Genomic DNA, 22,352 nt, shown 5'->3' with positions numbered 1-22,352 from the left:
GTCCTTTCAGACACCCTGTAAGGATTCATTTTTCTCCTCTTCTATGAAGACACTGACATAGAGTGACATTAAAAGAAAGACTGGGGAGAATGCTGAGACTGCATGGGTTTCTGTTCTGACCTTGAGATTCAGATGGAGATGAAGGGCTGGGATTCTGCCTGGTTCAGAAGGCTCAGCTGGGGCTGGGGGAAGGGAGGCAGGGAGTGGACACATCCTGGGTCTACCCTCACTGGCTGCCTCCTTGTGGACACTTCACCTTCGTATAGGCAGCTGGTGAGGGGCTACTCTGTTCCTACACTAAGCACCAAAGAGCCAAGAACATGGAGTATCTATACACAGAGGACATCTAGGAAGGTCAAAGCTATCCAAGGAGGGTGAACTGGGTAGGCTAGAAAGACTTCACACAGAGCAGACCAGTGCACATAAGATAAAGTTCAAAAATCCCACAGAGTAGGGAAGGAAGTACTTAAGACTTGATTTGAGATCTCAGATGATTCTATTCTTCACTTTCTCTAAATATATAATTGTATAAATGTATATATAATTGTACAAATGTATTATATATTATATAATATCATGTGATACATGATGTAATATAAAACATTGGTTTTAAGATAGCGTTTCCAGGCTGGCCTAAGATTCACTAAGATTCACCCAGACAGGCCTTGAACTCTCAATCTTCTACTCTAAGCTGCCCAAGTGCTAGAACTGTAGGTATATAGCACCATGTGTGGGATTGAAATTAAAACCGCACCCTGCTATGAGTCAGGGGAAGGTCCACCCACATCCCGTCATTCTAGATGCTATATAGGTCGGAGCAAGATGTCCACTTTAATAAATAAAGTTAATGTCATGGATATCTCAAGATAATGTGTTCTCAGATTCTGTTCTCTGCCTTAATTATGTTTCCTGTCACCTTTCATTAAATCAGGAAATAAAAAAAAATCCATTTCAAGGTAAAAGCATAACCAATTCATGTAAAATCTACTAATGGCAATTACATGATGTAGTTTCCAAAAAGAGTCCCCATTTCGCATGCTGCTGGAATTTCATTGTCAAAATTAAAAGAAAGCAGTAAATTATAAGACAGCAATGCTGTGCTGGAAGACACGTTCAATATACATTTACAAGTCTATGCTTAACTAGCAGTTTGCCCTGAAGAAATCAGAAGAAAAGAGCACTCTCATCAAAGGGAGAGTGTAGCTTATTGGAAAGTAATTGTTAGGACTGGGGAAGTTGGGGTTATTTGTATTGGAGAGCAATCTAAAGTCAAAGTCTGTCTGTCCACTCTCATTTCTGAAATCTCAGCAGCCTAAATACTTCATAGCACCATACTCAACAGAACTTCCTTTGGAAGCTAGTGTTTCTGTGAAAAACACACATTGTCACCTCAAAGGAAAGTCACCTTGTCCTTGCAACTATGCTATTACAGCCAGAGCAGAGAAGGGCAGAGGCAGAGCAGGTCTGCAGGGAGCAACCATGGTGAGGTGACCAGGAGCTGGGACAAGAGTAACCGAGGACACAGGTCCCAGGAGGAGTGGCTGCTCATAAGGTAGCACGTTCTCTGCCTTTACCAGCAATGCTGCCCAGGACTGAAGTGGCATGCACGTGAGTGTACCCAACAGTGAATGGGATCAGTTCTGAGCCCCAGGGCTTCATGTTCAGGAGGAAGCCAGGTAACCCAGTAGGAAGAAGTGCCTTGATAGCTGATGGCTTGGGGTTTAGATCTTGTCTCCATGCCCTTGGACCCCAGTACTCAACAAACAACTCTTCTTACATGCCAGGTACCTGGCTGATTTTACAAGATATATCTCATTTGATCTTTGCAGTTCTGAGCACCTGACTTCACCTTGCTTTCTAGGCAAGGTTTCCAATGTGCTTGTCTTGTGGAGCTGCAAGGAGGTTTTCAGAATTGGTTATAAACTTTACCTTTCCTGCAAGCTCTTAGGGGGTTGGATAGAAAAATCCACTCTTGAGATGCTAGGCCCTAGCTGGGAGTCAATGGCTCATGCTACTACTGCTCAGGAGGCAGAGATCTGCAGATCACAGTTCAAAGCCAGCCCAAGCCGGAAGGTTCATGAGAATCTTATCTCTAATTAACCAGCAAAAGCTGGAAGTAGAGCTATGACTAGTAGAAGAGTACCAGCCTTGAGCAAAAAAGCTAAGGGACAGCACCCAGGCCCCAAGTTCAAGCTCGAGGACCAGCACAAACCAACAACAGCAACAACAAATCTACCTTTAAGATGCTAGGCCCAAATAGGAGGAAGCTTTCTACTTATGCAGGCTTTGTTAATGAATTGCCTTGCAGCATGATCTCCATGGGGAGTGTGTGTGAGCATGCATGTGCACGCATGTGTGTGTGTGTGTGTGTGTGTGTGTGTGTGTGTGTGTTGTGTAAACTCCCTATGTTGCCTGATAGAAAGCCAGAGATGAGGGTACTGGGCACAAATGAGGTACCAGGAGTCTCAGAACTGACCTGATTAACAGAGGAAATCTGGCCTGAAGTTAAAAGGCAGACAAGTAGGAAAAGTTCCTACTCTATAACTTTAGAACAATCTCTCTCCAGTATGGACATGGCTTCCAATCCTCATGGATTGGTTGGCAATAAGTTTTCTGTGTGTTCCTTGCTTTGTGGAGCTGGAATGTGTGCAAGGAGCCACCAAGGTATGTCCTGTTGGCTCTGTTTGGGACTCAGGACATGGAGTCATCCTTCTGCTCCTTCTCCTCCCCTGGGGTAAATGTGAACATTACTGATTTATAAACATGACACAAGAGCTCAGAAGGATCCAGCACGATTCCCAAGGTCATAGGCCTGGGTTCCTCAGTCCTCCTGCCCCTGGAAGGACATGTCTGCCTTGGACATGGTCACTGCCACTCCTCCACCTCACTGCTCCCATACTCACCCATGGCTTGACACGCAATGTCCACAGTTTCTTCCACTTCCACTAAAACCCGACTCTCAGGCTCAGCAGTGAAATATGGTGGCTCTTTAAACAAGAAAAAGAAACAAAAGATGGACCTTAAGTAAAAGAAGGATCTGACAGCCTAACATAATTGGAGCTCCATTCAAAACTGTTCTCCAAACTTTATCATTAATTATCCTTTCTCCCGCCCTCCCTCTCTCTCCTCTCTCTTTCTCTGTCTCTCTCTGTCTCTCTGTCTCTCTGTCTCTCTCTCTCTCACACACACACACATACACACTTGGAATTCATGAGCAGCAGGAAAGGCAGTTTATATTCTAAGGTTTGTAGAAAGCAAATTACTGCTCATGGCGAGGGCTACTTTTCAGTTTATGGGCTTGAATCATGGAATATCTTAATTCACATTTTAGAAGGACCATCCCAAGAGGTTCATAAAGGTTTATATTTACAGCACAGTGTTTTATAGGCTAGTTTGCTTTAGTATCTAAACACTGACTCCCAAAGCTTGTCAAATACAGTACCCTATCCAGGCTCCTGGCCTGTATCTCTAAACAATGTAGCTTATTAGTATAGTTTTTAAAGTCTTAGCAATGTGTATCTGAAATAGATTTAATACTTCAGTGGAGTGTAAAATAATAGTAAAGAGGTGTGGGGGGAAGCTCCATCCATCTTTGGAAGCAAAGGCAACTCCCTGACATTTGGTTGTCTGAACTCTCCCCTGGCTTGTGCAACAGAAATCCTGGTTGTATTAAACAATGAATTTCCTCTGAGAGTGAATTGTAATCTTTCAGTTTATTCAGCAGAAATTCAGCAGAGGCATGGCTGGGTTCAAGAGTATTAAGGTAGTAGTGATTTCATTATCATGATAACAAAAGGCCCTTCTATTCACTTTCTGTGTGGTAATTAATTTCTGAGGACTGTCTTCCAGAGTGCCTTATTTTTATTGAAATGGTGTTGAATGTGGATAATACAGCTCTGGCATGCTTCCTATATTGACTGTATCTTTAAAACAGGGTGGGCCCGAAAAGGAGGAAAGAGGAATGAAAATGTAGCACTTCAAAGAAATGATTAAGGAGAAAAAGCTGAAGGGTTCTGAATGGAGGCAAAGTTGGGTATCAATTCTGCAATTACCTGGACCACTCGAGCAGAAACAATCTGCCTGAATTACTTCCCCCTCCCACTGGCTGTGGAGATGGCTGAGAATTTGCTATATCAGAACAGAATCCTCCGCTTGTTATATGCATAGACTAGGCCCAGAGAAATGCATACACAAATATTCCCTGTTCAGTCATGTCTCATCAATCACAATGATAGCAGCATTATTTACATCCTAACTATCCCTTGGCTTCCTGGCCCCCCTCTGGCCAAGGCCCTGGTGCTAAGGTCACAGCCCAGATTCATGGATGTGGAAGTCAATGTCAACTGTCATGATCTAATGAAAGAGAAGGGAGGGAAAGGGGAACACGGTCAAGACCAGTATCAACACCTGCTTATGATTACTGCCAGTTTCCATTTCCTTACTCCTAGGGTGTGTTTTCAGATAACAGTAAAGTCCAATACAGAGGTTAGAAATAATATAGAAAGCTCTCATGCGCTATTCATCAGTTTCCCCCCTTGACAATATTCTGAAGAATTACAGTGCAATATCTGGACTCTGACATGGATGAGGTCACTCTATTTTATACATGGGTTCCAGGTTGGCTTCTGCTTGTGTATGTGCATGTGTATCTGTGCATTGTTTTTCACGCATGTGGGCTTTTGGATCCACACCATATGGAGACACGGAATGGGCTCATGGCCACGAGGTTATTGTCTATCCCTGCCTCCGAACTCCCCCCAGCCCCCGGCAACCCCTGATCTGTTCTTTTGTTTCTATAAGTTTTTCATTCCTGGAAGGGTTAAATAAGTGGTCATATAACATACCCCCTTTTAAAGCTGCATTCTTTTCATCTAGTATGATTCCCTCAAGAGTCATCGTAAATGTGCACTTTTGAGAGGTTGGAACCTTCAGAGTCACAGCACCTCCCACAGGGGTTGCAAATGGTATCACATGAGAGGGTCACAGCAGATACAAGGCATCCACAGAGTGGCCATGGGGTTGGGACAGGCACTAGAAGCTCCTCCCCAAGTACTATCACCTTGCCCCAGCCAGGTCCAGGTGCTGCTCCCCCTTCCCTGCTCTCTATAGCACCTGGCAGAGCAATGGTTCAGACGCATGCCTTTCCCTGACCCTGAAAGCCTGCCAGGTGGCCAAGCCTGTAGACTGAGCTTTATACTCCCCCTGCACACAGGTCATGACTGCTTGCTGCCGGACCTTCACACTAACCAAGCAGGCAGGTTTTCCTCCCCATTCCTGTCTGTTTGTTCTCCCACAGTTTGGTAGGACAAAAAAGTAGGGATAGATACCCAGCCGACCCATCATGATGACTGTCCACCACACTGTGGGGGAGATCCACAGGGTAGCTGTGCTGGGCCTGACCGCTTTAAGCACTTACTCTTCAACGAGCAAAAGAGGGTGAGTGTGTGTCTTATGGGCCACAGTTCTAGGATGGGTGTGCAGCCAATGCAGGCCTACACTGGTCTTCTAAAAACTGACCACAGCTGCACCACAGCTGGAGACTGAGATGAATACTTCTCTTTTGAAATAGTATGATGACATGAAAAAAGGTTCTTATGTCCTCCGTTAAGTCAGAGTTAAGATAACGCCATTGTAAGCCAATTGTTCTCCAGGGGAGGTATAAGCCACTGGCTCCTCAATCTCAGAGCCAGAGGTGGTGTCCTGCCCAGGTGGCCCCAAACCAGGGCCTTCAGAACCCCTACTTGTCAGCAGGTTAGGGTGACAGAGTGGATTCTGGCCCCACAGGGCAGCCTTAGTGGACATGGGCCATGCACAACACTGATTGGTCATGCTTTCCTGTTCATGAGCCGAGTGGTAGCTTCTGTCTGAGCTTCAGGGCTCATGTGGAGCAGCATACTCCTTGAAGTCTCCCCCTCCTCCCAACACCCCTCTCTGGGAGCAGCAGGTCTCATGTTCTGCCCTTGGCGGTAGCTACTGACCACATATAGTTGCCTTTGTCAACTGTGGTAGATAGAACTGTTCCAAAGGTTGTCCACCCATGAAGCCTGGAGCCTGTGAGTATGCTTGTGTGTGACTTAAGGCCATCAATCTTAAAATACAGAGACTGAGGGATGTGGATTGGCTGGGTGGATCCATTATAATCACAGGAGAAAGTGGAAAGCTCTTTCTCCCTGGAAACAGGAAGGCAAGAGGGAGAAGAAAAGGGAAGATGAAAGAGAGGAAGGGGGAGAGGAAAAGAGAGGACAGAAGGGGAAGGAACTATATGTTGGGATATGAACATTTACTAGCTGCTCAGTTTCAGCTCTAGAAGACTTTAGAGTAAACCACAAAATTGCTTGTCAGCCTTAGTGCCAGCATTAAAAAAAAAAAAAAGAAAAAAAAAGAAAGAAATGAAATTAGAACAGCTTTGTGATGCCTAGTGCTAGTTCTCCATAAGTTGTTCTCAGCCTCAAGTGTTTTGGAGTGGAAGGGCTTGTATGCCAGGATGTGTACCTTTGGGGTGAGGGCAAGGGTAGCCTTAGTGCTGCTTTGGTACAACCATTAGAGCAGGCTGAATCTGTGTGTCTGGAGGAAGATACACAGACCACATCCCTGATTTAAGATGCCGAGGGGGTAGGGGGCATCCTGTTGCATTCATCCCCAAGGAAGAAACAGAGCTCCCATGGGACATGAGGCATGCCCTGATTTCAGGGTCATGTGAACTGATGAACAGTAACCAGCCAGTGCCATGTGATGTGTGTCATGATGCAGCCATACTTCATCAAGTCTCCACTGTTCAAGAGGTGTGAAGCCTTCTTTAGACCCTCCCTGTGCTGGGGAAGTGGAAACTAAGGCTGACAGAGGCCATGATGTATGTTCAAGCTGGTGAATGGTACAGAAAGAAGTTGGCAGAAAGCCACACTTATACTTCATGCCATGCACCCCTCCGAGTGTCCTTAATGCCATTCCACACAGCCAATAGAGACTGCATAGCCAGATGCTCAAGTCTATGCTGGCCTCCCCAAAGCAGGCCCCACACAAGGCCCAAAGGCAGCAGGGCAGGTGGGCGGTGAAGGAAGCACCTACAGAGGCCAGCTGATACCAAGGCTGTGGGCAACTGGCACCTCTTCAGCTTGGCACATAAGCCCAGAGCAGATCCCCACTGTCAGAGGTGGCAGAGCATCAGAGCTGACGGGGAGAGGGTGTTGCTCCCTGTGTCCATCTCTGGCACTTCTGCTTGCCAGGCTCCTGTGGTGGGAGGGCGCTGGCACAGGGAGAAGTTACAGAGGGCAGGGCCGGGCTGCACTGGCCTTGGTGTGTGAGATTGGGTGCTATCTTCCTAGAGGCAGCAGGGCAGGGCAGGGCAGGAGAGAAGGTCTATCCAGGACCCAGCAGCACAACTGAACTGCCAGGAGGTGCGGGTCAGGAGCCATGAGGCCATACATGGAGCCTGCTGACTGTGCTGGGTGTCAGTGGGCAGCACTCTGCTCAGACCAGAGCTTGAGGCTCCTATTGCAACCTCAGAAATTGAGCAATCCAGCGGGGAAGATGACAGGTGGAGTAAACAGCCGCCGCTGGTCTGTCTTGTCTCATCAGTGTGAGATAAAAAGTAATTGGGAGCCAATTTGTTTCTGCTTTCTTTCATCTGCATTCTCCTATCATAGCACTTTTTCTATTTCTGCCCACGACAGCCCAGTGAGACAGACTATGGGTCTCCAGGACCCCTCTGCGTGCAGTCCTCTGTATCACAGGCAGGTTCTCTCCAGGCCTTTTCCAGCATGATCCCACCACACAGCAAATTCTTTCCAACAAAAATGTGTGTGTGTGTGTGTGTGTGTGTGTGTGTGTGTGTGTGTGTGTGTGTGTGTGTGTGTGTGTGTGTGTGTGTGTGTGTGTGTGTGTGTGTGTGTGTGTGTCAAGGTGTTGCATTTGCTAGGCAAGCATTCTATCACATGACCCAGGACCCCAGAACTTTCTGTTTTATTTTTCAGAATGCATGTCCAGGGCTGGCCTCAGACCACAGTCCTTCTATCCTTGCCTCTAAAGTAGATGAGATGGGCATGCACCACTACAGGTTTCACAAAGGGGACTTAAATCAACATTATGAAGAAGTAAAGTACATTTAGGTACCTTTCTATCAGAGCAGAGAGGTGGGACCTGCAGAACGACAAACCAATTTGCTTTTGATTTCTGGCATACATATAGGAGCAAAGTTTACATGATAAATTTAAATACTTTAAAATGAAATTATGATGGAAACAACATTCTAGTTACAGGGGGATAAATTTCCTCTCTTGTTTAAATTACCTGAAAATATTTTAACACAACATAGGCCTGTCTACCAGAGATTTACGCATCTCAATTTTTAATTTGGGTTCAATCTATAATGCGCTTTGCTTGTATAGTTGTAGATCAACCTTGCTGGAAGTCTCTGCAGAGACTGGCATGGAATATTTACATTCTTAGTGAACTCGCTGCCACAGGAAGGCGGTGGGAGGAGAGCTCAGAACCACATGGTAAGATTAGCTATGATTTGCCACCCTGAGCTGCTGTTCTAGTTCTTATGCTACCCTAATGCCTCTTTCAGAGGGTCCAGAGGTGTGCAATGCCAAGTATTTAGCAGAGTCGCACACTGGGGGCTCCTGGTTAAAGGAGGTGATTGGCACTCTTGCTAACTTTCCTAGAACCTACAAGCTCATTTTTTTTTTTTTTTTGATAAGTGGCAAACTTGTACGATGTATCATGGCTTCCTCCTATTTGCATCTTCCTCTCTCCAGAGTAGCTTGTCCTTCCTGGAGCTGTCCTCTAAGGCCCTCATTTAGCAGTGGCTATTGCTGAGAAGCACAGGTCACCAGGACAGTAAAACACACACACACACACACACACAGACACAGACACACACACACACACACACACACACACACACACACACACACACACAATCGACTGGGCCTGAAGCAGGAAAAAATGAAAAGAAATAAAAAAAGGGACTTTGATAAGAAATGTACTCATTATCTTGCCCATGTAATTGTAATCCCTCTGTACAGTATTTTCACAATTAAAAAAAAAAAAGGGACTTGTCCACCAACTTAATGTGGCTGATTGATGATCTAAAAATGAGGTTTTTACATTTCCCGGCCCCTGGGTAAGGTGCGCTTCTCCTTTTATCCTCCAGCATTAGAGTGGAGTGGCTCCAATGGGTTCAATGTTACCCTTTGGCCTTCCATGGTTCTGGATTGATAATGTAGCCCATTTTTAGAAAGTGCCTCTGATCTCATCTTTCAATGGACCCAAAGGTAACATCCCATCATTTTTGCTTCCTCCAGGGTCACCACTGGTAGTGGAAGTAAGGAGGAAGAAGGAAGTGAGCCAGTAGGTGACTTCCACAGTGAGGGTGTTACCAGTCCACTCCAAGTTTTATGATCAGAAAGGATATGAAGGACACTTCCTACAAGCTGACACTTTGGAGTCAGTGGATTTGTATTCTTAACAAAGAACAGTGTGATTGTGGAAGACAAACTCAACCTCACCTCCATTTTCTGGGTTAAAAATAAAGTCAGGGGCCGGGCATCAGTGGTGCACATCTGTCATCCTAGCTACTCAGGAGGCTGAGATCTAAGGATCAAAGTTTGAAGCCAGCAGAGGCAGTCAACTCTCTGAGGTTCTCATCTCCAATTAACCACCAAAAAGCCAGAAGAGGAGCTGTGGCTCAAGAGGTACAGTGCTAGCCTTGAGTGAAAAAGTTCAGCGCAGAGTCTAGGCCCTGAGTTCAATCCCTAGTTAGGGCAGAAACAAACAAACAAATACATAAAGTAAGCCAGTGGCTGAAGAACACCTGCCTTCCAGCAATGCAAAAATAAAGCAAAACCAAAATAAAGTCAGAGAAGTACAGGGCAGCTATTTTGTCTGCTGCAAGTGTGAGGATGTGGCACTACCTGAGCCTTACCTATGATGGAGAGGAAGGCTTTTGCCCTGGCTGGTTCGAAGGCGCTGCCCCGAAGTGAGGCCTCACAAACATACAGCCCCGTGTCAGCGGATGTGGGGTTGCTGATGGTGAGGCGCCTGCCGAAGCTGTGTAGCCCGCTGGTGAGTCGCACACCATTTCTCTTCCAGTGCACGCTTACTTCTTCCACAGGCCTGCGAGCGCAAGGACATCGGTGACAACGATTGTGAATCATGTAGGTGGCAATAATAATAATAATTTCCAGGCATTCAGCACAGGCTTGACAAAGCTAATTCTACCAGGAACCATGGCAAGCTGAACAATGGACATTTAAAAATCAATCCAGATACAGCGCTACTCCCGCACCATGCAACTCGGCCATACATTCTGCTCAAGGGCTATTGAGCAAGGATAGCTAATTGTGGTACCAATGGACCGTAAGTGCTAATGATTCCATTTGCTCAGGAAAAGAATGTTTAAAATAAATACTACTAGGGGACACTACAGCTACATGGGAGGCGTGACCATCTCCACTCGATCCTGGAGTGATCACAAACCAGGCAGAAAATGTCCAGGACTACAGGAGGGAGAGGAATGAACTTTCCTTTGCTCCTCCCCTCCCCCCTCCTCCCTCCTCACCTGGCCTGGCAGAGAGGGCCTCCACCATTGCCCATGCTGGGTGTCAGGCTTCCCTGTGAGGATGGACAACCTGTGTTTCCATGTTACAGTGCATCCATACCTGGCATTGGCAATGCACTCCAAGGTGGTCTCACTGGACCCTGCCACCACACTCCTGTTTCCCGGGGCAACCACAATGACTGGAGCCATGGCTTCTGGTGCAGCAATATCTCCTGTGGCAGAGAACATGAAATGGTGCATGGAACTCTTTGTCATGGAAGAGGGGAGAAGGAGAAGGTGATAGATAACACTCTTACCAAGCCACATGGATAGGAAACCCAGAGTCACCCTACCTATCAGAACTCCTCAAGGATCCGTGGTATCACCTGTGGCTTCTGCCAACTACAGGAATGGGGAGCCAGGCACAGCCAGTTTTGTCTGCTGGACTCAAAGCCAGAGACCAGGATGCCCAGTGCCTGGGGACCTCAGGATGCCGGTGAACTGTGCAGCTATGGGCTTTTGACTACTCAGTGTTTTCTAAAAGGTTACTGGCTTTATATGATTATATTTTTCATTGAGCTAAGAATTTTCTTATTGAGTCACCCTGGCATACCCACTGCTTCAGACTCAGTCAATTGTGCGGGTCAGGCACTTTGTTAGGCACAACTGAAAAGAGCCAGTAGTGAGCTATTTGGGATGAACACGTTCAGCCAACAGTGTTTCTCTCTGTCTCTGTCTCTGTCTCTCTCTGTCTCTCTGTTTCTGTCTCTCTCTGTCTCTCTGTCTCTCTCTGTCTCTCTCTCTGTCTCTCTCTCCCCCTGCCCTGGCAATCCCTTTTTTCTTTTCTGTAAAATAAATACCTGGAATCCATCTCTCTTTTGTGAGTATCAAACTATAAATAATTTAGCTCATACTTCTGGAGACGAGGAAGGAAAAAAAATAGGATGCATTTTTGCCACTTTTCTCTAAAATACATTTAGCATCAAAATTAAACTACCCACAGCACACTTTACTACTGTTTATTTAGGGAAAATGAAGATGGAGCCGTATTTATGGAGTGGGGATTTCAATAAAGGGTGGAGATGTAAGAGACTGGAAATAAAAACAAATCTCAATGACTGTAAATGCAAAATGCCCTCTCTAGTTCTTTATGTTGCAAAAGCCCATCTGCCAGTGGGAGCAGCTCAGAACTCTGGTCTATGGAAGGTTCTAGCCTTCCATGGGCTGGGGTAGGTCACAGATGTCAAGAGAGAAGGGTGGGACAGAGGGAGGGAGACTTACCAACAGTGATTTCCCCTAGCTCCTTAGCTGCCTACATAGTATGCAGATTGTTTTTGTGCCAGTGTTGTGCTTGAAAACAGGGCCTGAGCGCTATCCATGAGCTTTTTTACTCAAGGCTGACACTCTACTGATTAAGCTACAGTGACACTTCTGGCTTTCTCATGGTTAACTGAAGATTGGAGTCTGGCACTTTCCTGCCCAGGCTGGCTTGGAACTGTAACCCTCAGATCTCAGCCTCCTGAATAGCTAGGATTACATGCAACAATGCCCAGTATGTACATCTTTAAAAAGTTGCAGGCACAGCCAGCAAATTAAATTTGTGTGTGTATATGCTAGTACTGGAGCTTGAACTCAGGGCCGAGGTGCTGTTCCTTTGTTTTTTCGCTCAAGGCTGGCATTCTACCACTTAAGCCACAGTTCCACTTCCAGCATTGTTTGATTGATTGTTAATTGAAGAGTTTCACAGACCTGCCTGCTCTAGGCTTGTTTTGAACCACAATCCTCACATCTCAGACTCCTGAATAGCTAGGATTATAGGCATGAGCCATTGGTTCCCTGGATAATGACTCAAATTAATTTTGTTCAACCCACACAGTGATTCCATGATGGGGTACTGATCTCACACATCTGAGAGGCACTGCAGGCAACTGTGATGTTCTCTATACCCTGGGCTTCTGATTCCCTGTGGGAGTCCCCCATGCAAGCTCTGGGATTGTGGGCTGGATATCTGGTTCTGAGGGAATGCTGGAGTACAGATACAAGCATGATTGCCAGGGGGTGAATGGAGTGCCAGTCTCAGGACCAACCTGCCCATCAGCTGTGAAAGATGTCATGAGGAGAAATGACCCATGCAGCTAATATTTGCAAATAGTTAAGAGAAGTGAAGGAGAGCAGCAGCGAGAGCTGAAAGGTCACTGAGCAAGGCACTTGCTTGGCATTCATCACTGCACGCCACTGTGGCACAGGGGAAGCCCACGCTCAGAGCTCGGCATCACCTGGGCAGGATAGGCTGGGGCCACTAGGACCTGCCCAGGAACCTGCACACTGACTGGACAGGTAAGTCCTGGGCTGTGTCCTCGGCCCCTCAGGGGCAGGTGTAGCAGAGGTACCACTCCAACCTTGGTGTCAGCCACATAGCTAGAAAGATGAAATGGTTTTTAGTTTGATTCACATGAGATCAGACTTTTATTGTTATCACAGTTTAAGCACACATGTATGTACTGTCCAGGCCTTCTCCCACAGCGCGAAGTTGAGTGACTTGCTCCAATCAGGCTGAGCAATGTCAGCCTCTGACCCAGTCCATAACTAGCTTGAGTTCCTGTGTTTAAATATTTTTTAATTTTTTGCTGGCACTGGAGCTTGAACTGAACTCAGGGAGGGCCTCATGCTCTCACTTGTTTTTTTTCTGCTCAAAGCTGGTACTTTACCACTCAAGCCACACCTCCACTTCCAGCCTTTTGCTGGCTAACTAGACATAAAGTCTCACAGACTTTCCTACCTGAGCTGACTTTGAACCTTGATCCTCAAACCTTAGCCTCTTGGATAGCTAGGATTACAGGCATGAGCCACCAACAACCCGGCAACAGCCCCTATTTCTGATAGTCCCACAGTATCTGAGCTGTAACAGATACTCAAGTCACTGATTCATTAATTTGTTATAAATATTCTGTCTTAGTAACCTGGCATTAGTCCCAATACCCCTTTCCAACATCCTCCATTAACAATCATTGCTCTAAATCAACAAACATCATCCCTCCCCTTGGAAGTACTAGAATTTGAACTCAGGGCCTTGTGTTTACTTGCTAAATCAATGTTTTACCACTTGAGACAGACACCCACTCCATTTTTGCTTTAGTTATTTTTCAGATAGGTTCTTACCTTTTTGCCCAGGGCTGACCTTGAGTCATGATCCTTCTTATCAGTTTCTCCCATATAGCTGGGATCATGGGTATGCACTGCCACAACCTGACTTGCTTGAAGTCATTAACTTTTTGCTCAGGCTGGCTTTGAACTAAGATCCTCCCAATTTCTGCCTTCTGAGTAGTTGGGATTACAGGTGTGAGCTACCAAACCTACCCCCCTAAAATATCTTCATCTATTATTTCTTTTACATAATGCTGTCTCTGCCTAATAAAAACTTCAGCTGTGCTGTTATCCAAAAGGAACTTAATTAGGACATTTCTTCCCCCAAGCATCTCCTTAATTGAGGCTTCTCAGCAGTTGTCTTTGCCGACCCTTCCCAAGATAGTCCCTGGTGGCTGAGTGAAGATATTGAATTAGGAGGACTCTGGAAGCCAGTGCAGGTGGACGAGACAGCCAGCTTTAGAGGCAGGCAGAGAGGCAAACTTGAGATGAAGCCTCTTTGTACTGGAGGAGTGAAGAGCTCACGAGGGGGGGGGGTGTGCAGGAGGAAGATGGACCTAATCACCATCCACTCCTCCCCCCCATGAACCTCCTGACTCCCCAAAGAGGCTGAACAGGGAGAGGCAGTCCAGATTGCGCTTAATTAAAAAGGATGCTTAAAGAATAGCAAGTCTTTCAAGTAGGAAAAAAAAGTTCCAAAGTAAACTGACCTGCTAAACTGTGGAATTACTGGAGACTTAAATATTCTAAATGGAAGAGAGTGAGACACAGTGCTGGAGGTGGGAGAGTAGTACATGGGCCAGCAGGCTCAGCTTACTGAAGCTCAGAGCTGTGAATGCAGGGAGCCACAGTAGTGGACCCAGAACTTGAAGGAAGGGAGAAAAGCAAAGCAACTACAAGGCCATCTGGACATGGAGCAGGCCCCGCGGAGAAGACAGCAAATACAATGCATGCAGATATCTCCTGCAGGTCATGCCTAGTGTGTGGAGGCTCAGCCAGGGGCTGCTGAGACCTCAGAGCAGAAAGTAGGAGGACTGGGGAATGTAGGGTGGGAGGGTCAGCTCAAGTGGAAATCTGAGGGCATGGAGCTGTATTCCAGGGGACCAGGGTGAGCCAGGCAAGGGACCAGGCAAAGAACTGATGCAACGCCAAATTCTGGTGACTGGAAAAGAACCCAGTGAGGGTGGTGGCAGAGGATTGTTGGCAGGGGACTGTGATGACACAGGATCTCTAGGACCCTCCCTGGCTTAGGGACAGTGGAACTGGAGCTGGAAGAGGGAAGCTACCATTTCTGTGATAGAAAGACTAGGGAGGAGAGGGAAGAGGCAGAGGCCACAGACATGCAGGCAGAGCGGTGCCTCTTCCAGGTCTTCTCCAGATCAAGTGCCACCCTTGCTCACCTCTGATGGCACCTGAGGTCTGAAGCCAGTGATAAGCCTCCCTAGGGCACTAACACTCTCCAAGCTATAGCTCATCTGATCTGGCCCAGGCCCCACTTTGTCCCCTGACGCTGCACCCTCCCCAAGTTCCTAAAATTCATGAGAATGTGTCCTCAGGCCATGCAATGGTGACTTGGTGACAGGCTTAGCCTTGACCTTTCTTGTCACTCTGTACCAATCAAGATGTCCCCACCCAATCCCCATCCATGGTCCCACCACATCATACTCTGTCCCTCTTCCCCCAGGGATCCAGGGCAAGTTTCCTGCAGGGCATGGGAACTTGTTGAAGGCAAGTTACTTCTCTGCATGTCCCACACATGAGCCTGTCTAGAGGATGCTTGCTGATCAGTGCTGAGGGAGAGGAGAAGGGGAGGAGTTGAAAGATGGGGAGAGACCAATAGCCCTTTGGAGACATCTCCCCTTGCCCCTCCTGAAGACCCTGAGATACAGGGACAGTGGCAGGTAGAGACAACACCCCTTCCTCTTCTTAAAAAATCCTAGAGGCAGAGAGAAATACTGGCCCTAACAGAGGTAATACTCCTTCCCATATAGAGTGAGGTGGGTAGTGACCCAACCAAAGGCCAGAATAGCTGAGATTTCCTGAAAAGAATACAAAAGAAGCCGGGTGCTGGTGGCTCAATGCCTGTCATCCTAGCTACTCAGGATGCTGCAACCTGGGTAGCCTGCTGCCTGAGGGTTTGGGTCAAAGCCATCTCACAAGGCCTGGTGCTCCCTAAGCCAGCCTGGTGACAAGGAGGTGAAACCTCACCCTCAACCCCACTGTGCTGGGTCTGCCAGACACATAATGTTCTCATAACGTGCAGGGTGAGCCGATACACTCTTCCCACACATGAGTGGAGAAATATGCCACAAAGCAAGCTGCTTATGATGGCCACCATGACCTCTAAGACCAGAATCAACCTGCAGGCTTTCACCGCTGAGCATTTAAATCTCCAGAAGTTCCAGTTTTGTAAAAGCAGGGTGTCACTGCAAAGCTTCCAGGTGAGGAAGGCTATGGGACCACCTGAAACCTCAAAATCCTCCTGCTCCAAAAATAGTTGTTCTGATATTTGTAAAAACCAAAGAGAAAATATGCCTAAAAACAAATCCAGAGAAGAAGTCTCTTTGAAGGGAAGAGACAAGGAGACAGCTTCCTTCTGGGCTCCTGACACAAGTGGTCTGATGAAGGGTGAACCCACTGAGGTGAAGAGGTGAGGGATGGAGAGGTAGAGGTGGGGGAATGCAGAGTCCAGGGGGGGGAGGGATGGGTGCATCAGGGTGGAGGATGGGGAAAGTCTGCAGTAGCCACAGGCATGTGGGATACTGGGATGTTGGTTGGCTATCAGCACACGAATGGTGAGTGGTAGTAGGGGTCAGGGTGACCACTGCAGCCCTGGGGAGGATGAGTCCCCAGGGAGCACTCACTGCCAAAGGTAGTGGGGACACAAGAGTGATGCAAGTAGGAAGCACGGGAAAGAGGCTGGCATTTCTTTTCCAAATGGATGGGGACTCCCATATATAAAATCAAGGCCAGTCCTGCTCCAGAGATGAATCTCCTTGTTTACCTTGTGAGATGAACACTAAGAGATATACCGCTGGATGGATGTAAGTGAAAGCCTGGCCTCTCCATGAACGGCTTGTCAGGATCACAGTGCTCAAGGGTACATTAGGAACTGGACTTGCTACTTCATACAGTGTTCACAAACACTTCTCAATCTGTCCTCTGGAAGTGTGAAGGGCAAGGATGGGCCAGACTGGGCCAGGGCTTCATGCCCCCTTCCCTCCCCACCTCATTGCACAGGGCCCGGCCCTCCTTTGGGGAATGGGTCAAAATGGCTCTAAGACATTGTCCTTGAAGAAAATGCAGGGGAATTGTTGCACATCAATAGTGTTTGAGACTGCTCAGGCATTTTTTTGTTATTGTACTCCTTATTTTTATTATTCTTTTTTCCCCCTCCCTAACCCTTCTCCCTGCTTCCCTGCTTCCTCACACAAGAGGTTTCATTGCTCTAGTCTCATACATGCTGACTATCTATTTTGACAATATCTATCTTTTACTCATGTCAGCCCAAACTCCACTAGTACCCACTTCCCCAACTGAGCCTGAGTCTTCCCCTCACCTTATAAATCTACAGCACTCATTGATGTTCTTTATGCCTTTTTCATATATAGTTGCAATGTATCTCAGAATTACTTCCCCTCTATCTTTCTTTTCCCTTTACCCCTTCCCTTTCTCCTCTTAAGCAGTTCCTTAAACTAAGTATCTGATTGCTGTTCTATCTGTGAAGATGTCTCAAACCAACAGATGTATGGTAGTGCCACCACAGAGTCAAGTCTTCAGAGCTTCAATAACCCTGAAGTGTCTAGGGCACACACACACACACACACACACACACACACACACACACACACACACACACACACACACACACACACACACACACACACACACACACACACACACACACACACACACACACACATGTACTGTGGTTCTGGTACTAGGGTTTGAGTATAGGACCTGGGCACTGTCCCTTAGCGTTTTTGCTCAAGGTTGGTACTCTACCACTTGAGCCATACCTCTACTTGCAGCTTTTTGCTGGTTAGTTGGAGATGAGTTGGGTTCTTAAGAGATATATTTTGGGTTCTTAGAGTCATATGTGTGTATGGATGATATATAATATATGATATATAACCTATATATATATATATACATATATATATATCCAAGAACTGAAAAGTTATTTTTTTAATGTTCACAAGGGAAAGCTGTGTAGGCAACAGACATCCTTCCTCAGTGCTCCTGGAGGTGAACTTCTCAAGGCAAACTGAAATGCTTGGGCAATTTGAAGATGTGCTTTATTGTGAAGTCTGAAGTAAACAGCGTGATTTTCTCCTGATGGAAAAATCATGTCTCATCTTGGCTTTCTCCAAATTCACTTCTTAATGTATATCTGCCCAGTTCCTGAACAGTGAGGCTGCCTTGTAAATTTTGGGGTTAATGATGTATGGTGAGTGGAGTCACCAAAAGAAACTTTCCTATTCTTTGACAAGTTGTTTCCTTTATAATTCATCAGCCAGAACTCAATCATGAATCTCCAAGGTACCCAGATACAACAGTGAGGCATGCTGGGATGATGAGGGTACCCTTGGGGACAAACCCAGTTCCCAAAGCCCTGGCTCCCTAGAGTGTATGCAGGCTGGCTCGATCCTTCTTGTGTGCCATTTGCAGTAGGGGGGAAAGAAAAATGGGAGGAAATACAGCAGTATATTCCATTTACAATTTTATCTTTACATGTACTTCTATTTTTATCTCAATACACTTCTGGACTTTTCTATCGACAAGAGACGATAAATTTTTTAAAAATATGACAGGTTGACAAATAATCCGGCCATTTCTTTTCTTCTCATTTATAACATATTTGAGAACTTGTACATGTGGAAATGAATGGAACAGAGAGAAGAATATATTTTCATCGGCTTTTTACTGGGCAGAGAAAAATGAAGGTGATAAGAGGCAGCCCTGCAGTTGGCGCCTTTATTTATTTCTGGATGAACATGGATTCATAAACCAAAAAGAGGAGTGTGGATTCAGGAACTACATGACCGGACATGAGGAAGATCCAGCTCTCTGATTCAAGAGAACCTGCTTTTTACTCACACATATAAACACGTTATCCACCATTGAACAGCAGAAAAAAGGCATCCATCCCTTAGGACCCAGGGGCCATGGGCAGCTGTGCAGAATGAGGGCCACGGGGGCAGCTTCCCAAGCTTGAGGCAGTTCTGAACCGAGTTCTGAAATCACTGAGGACTAACTGCACACAAGACCAGGTCACTTTGATCTCCATTAAGAAGTGCCCTAGCATAATTTTGCCAAGCGTGCACACTGGGCATGGAGCCCATGCCCATCTGAGGCCATTAGCGAGGACAATGGGGAACTGCAGGCTGCATTGGCAGAGGCCTGGACGCCTTGGTCCTCTTCCACCCCCAGCTGCCAGAGCTACATGGCAAAAAGTTCTTTGCAAAGTTGAAAGGAGAGACACAAAACATTGAGGTTGTTATTTGGAATGGTAAAGATCCTTAGATCTGTAGAACACTGTTGTCTTTAATAAACAAACAAGAATGGAAGGGCCAAAGCCAACTTTTGACTATTTTTATAATGTCCATCATTTTATTTTTGTGCCAGTATTGGGGTTTGAACTCAGTCCCTTAGCTATTTTTGCTCAGAGCTGGAGCTCTATCACTTGAGCCATAACTCTTCTTCTGGCTTTTTGCTGATTAGTTGGAGAGAAGATTCTCACAAACTTTCCTCCCAGGTGGGCTTCAAACTGACATCCTTAGATCACATATTTCTGAGTAGCTAAGATTACAGGCTTGAGCCACCACCAGTACCTGCCTGGATTATTTTGGAGGGAGGATCCTCTTAGGTAGCTCAGGCTGGCCTTGAACTAATTTATGATCCTCCTATCTAACCTTCTGAATGCTACAATTATAGGATTTAAAAGTCATTATTTAAAACCTTATGCTTAAGAATAGTGAAGATACAAGCTACTCTGGCTAGTCAACCTCTTCTCTGTAGGCTGGCTGGTGCTGTGGCCAGGCCCACCCACCTCCTTGCTTTACGGCACTTTTCTGTGGTACTTAGCTCTTCTGGCTGGGCATGTGGCTTGTGTTGTGTCTGTCTCTCCCCACTAAAAGGTAAGACCTGTGCAAATGCACAGGCATTTGCACCCATCCTGTTCCTACAGCCCTGGGATCTACCTGAGCTTGATTGGTGTTTGGAACACAGAGGAAGTCCCTGACAAGTTTGTCTTCCTGTGTCTTGGGAGCATTAGTGGGAGGAGGAGTACTCCAATATGGCTGATATCTCTTCAGATCACTGGCACACTCTCCCTTAATGCTGTCCTGCCTCAGTTAGTGCACAGCAGTTCCCATGATACACCAACCCAGCCCAGGCACCAGACTATTACAGCACTGTCTGAATCAGCTCACCTCTGCCTTCCTCTAACTTGAGGGCCCCACCTATAACAGCTTCCTTACCCCACTGCTGCTGCCTCCTGACACCCTACCCATCCATTAGGGCCCAGGGTCACTTCCTCCGGTGTTAGAAATAAAATCAGTAGTAGTCTATTTTCAAGTTAAGGAATTTGGTTCTGCCAGTAGTTCTCTTACATAGTGACTTGTGGACATGGATAAATTCATACATTTGAAAGCCATTGATAAATAGGCCAGTTAGCCAGGGGGAAGAATGGACAGCAAGAAAATAAGAAAATGGGTAGAAACTAAGTACCACAAAGCACACAAGCATTCCTGCCACAAAAGAAGAGGTGTAGGCAGCCAAAAGACCACTTTTGAAAATTCAACCCTCAATAGGTGCATGTATTTAAATTACCCAGTGTCATGAACTTAGGTGACATCTGGGAGAGAATATGAAACCCATATTTCTTGGGCCAGTGAGGAAATGGAGGGAGGTATCTCCATGCACTGAGTATAAAATTGCAGTTGTAATTGCAGAGAGCAGGCCTGCCTTCAGACAGACATCTGACCTTGTAAAACTGTCACTGAAGTCTTGCTATACTTCTTGCCTCCAATCCATCCTTTGAGCTTGGATGTGTCACTATGGCTCTCACACCCAGACTGGCCCCTCAGTTAAAGGTCTGTCCACTTTTACTACTTTTACTACTCTGTTTTATTAATTTTATTTTCTTACTAAGGTTAAATACATGTAGCTACCATCTTACCCACTCACATTTCCATCCACACATCCCACCATTCATCTGGAATGTTTCTGCCATCATTGAAATGAAATGCCAACTTCTTGCTTTTCATCCTCCAGCTTCAGGAAAACCCCATTCTGCTTTCTCTCTCTCTCTCTGAATTGGACTATCCTAGGCATCTTGTTGTGTAAATGGGATTTTATAGTACTTGGGGTTTTTTTTTTGTGTGTGTGTGCCTGGCTTATTTCACTTAATGTGATGTATTTTTTCTCATTCATGATGCACTGTTGTCAGAATTTACTTCCTTTACAAAGCTGTTTAATACTCTACTATGCATAGGTATCACGTCTTGGTTATCACTTCATCTGCCAAGGGACAAGTTGGGTTTCTTTTACCTTGTGGATATTGTCAACCATGCTGCTATACACATGGTGTATAATGATAAGGTCCTCTTCTTTGCACTCAGCTCTTTTGGGTATCTCTCCAAAAGCACAATGGCTGGCTTAAATGCTAATTCTGTCTACTATTGGGGGAGCTACCATATAATCTCCCATAACAATGCATAGTTTCTCCACATCTTTGTCAACATTTGTTAGTTTCTGTTTCTGTTTTATTTTCTGTGTGTAAGAACAGCTACTCCACTGGGTGTAAAGCAGCATCTCACACTGGTTTTAATTTGCATTCTCCTAATGATCAGTGATGCTGAACATCTTTACAAGTGCTTATTGGCCATATGTCTATTTTGGGGGAGGGATGTACATACATATTCTTTTTCATTTATAAATCAAGTTGGTTTTTTGTCAGGCTGCAGGGATTCTTTGTGTATTTTGGATACTAGTCTCTTACCGGATATATGATCTACAAATATTTTCTCCCACTCCACAAGTTGCCTTTTTACTGTGTTGGTTTGTCCTTGGATGCATAGAAGTCTTTAATTTTGATGATTTCTTCTGATTCTTGTGACTCTGGAGTCCTATCCAAAAAGTCATTGCCAAATCCGATGGCATGAAGCTTTCCCTTTGTTTTCTTCTAAGAGGTTTCTGGTTCTATATCTTATGTTTAGGCCTTTGATCCAGTTTGAGATAATTTGCTAATGCTGAATAAGGTGTGTAGTGCTTTCTATACTTTCTTATAATATAATATGGCTCTCTGCAGTTAATATTTCTGGAGTCTTGCCCATGATCCATCCTCACCCTACCCAGAGAATGGCTCCAGGTAATAACTGCAGCTCTGAGCTTGTAGTTGAGGGGTGAGGGCCAGGGACTAGGTGAGGTAAGCAGGCCAGCTGTTCTCAGCCAATGTGGGCTGAAGTTGTCCAAGTACTCAAGCTTTCTTCCTCTTGGGTATGCAACATCAACTCAGCTTCTGCAAAAATTTCCACAGGTTGCCTAGTAACCGAGGCCTAGCATCTTCCCACAGCAATGGGCTCACTATTGCAGCCTAGCTGGGATCACTTCTCAGTGACCAGCTGTCCTTGCCTCTTTACTAGGCTGCACATATTACTGTGCA

General features: G+C 46.0%; 1 protein-coding gene across 3 annotated transcripts in view; it reads right to left on the bottom strand.

The window, feature by feature from the left end:
* Sdk1 (sidekick cell adhesion molecule 1) overlaps positions 1 to 22,352 on the bottom strand; it is an 824,227-nt gene that overhangs the window by 217,075 nt on the left and 584,800 nt on the right. For all 3 annotated transcript variants that reach the window (XM_070033470.1, XM_070033473.1, XM_070033471.1), the window contains exons 6-8: positions 10,662 to 10,773; positions 9,926 to 10,116; positions 2,904 to 2,987 (exon numbers count right to left, since the gene is read on the bottom strand). In XM_070033470.1, the coding sequence (XP_069889571.1) occupies positions 2,904 to 2,987; positions 9,926 to 10,116; positions 10,662 to 10,773 (387 nt within the window). The remainder of the gene's footprint in view (positions 1 to 2,903; positions 2,988 to 9,925; positions 10,117 to 10,661; positions 10,774 to 22,352) is intronic.

The sequence above is a fragment of the Dipodomys merriami genome, unplaced genomic scaffold, assembly GCF_024711535.1.
Source record: "Dipodomys merriami isolate MVZ:Mamm:240054 unplaced genomic scaffold, mDipMer1.0.p SCAF_22, whole genome shotgun sequence".
NCBI classification, from domain to species: Eukaryota; Metazoa; Chordata; class Mammalia; order Rodentia; family Heteromyidae; genus Dipodomys; species Dipodomys merriami.
Note: the sequence above shows the minus strand (reverse complement) of the source record. Positions and strands in the feature narration are given on the sequence as shown.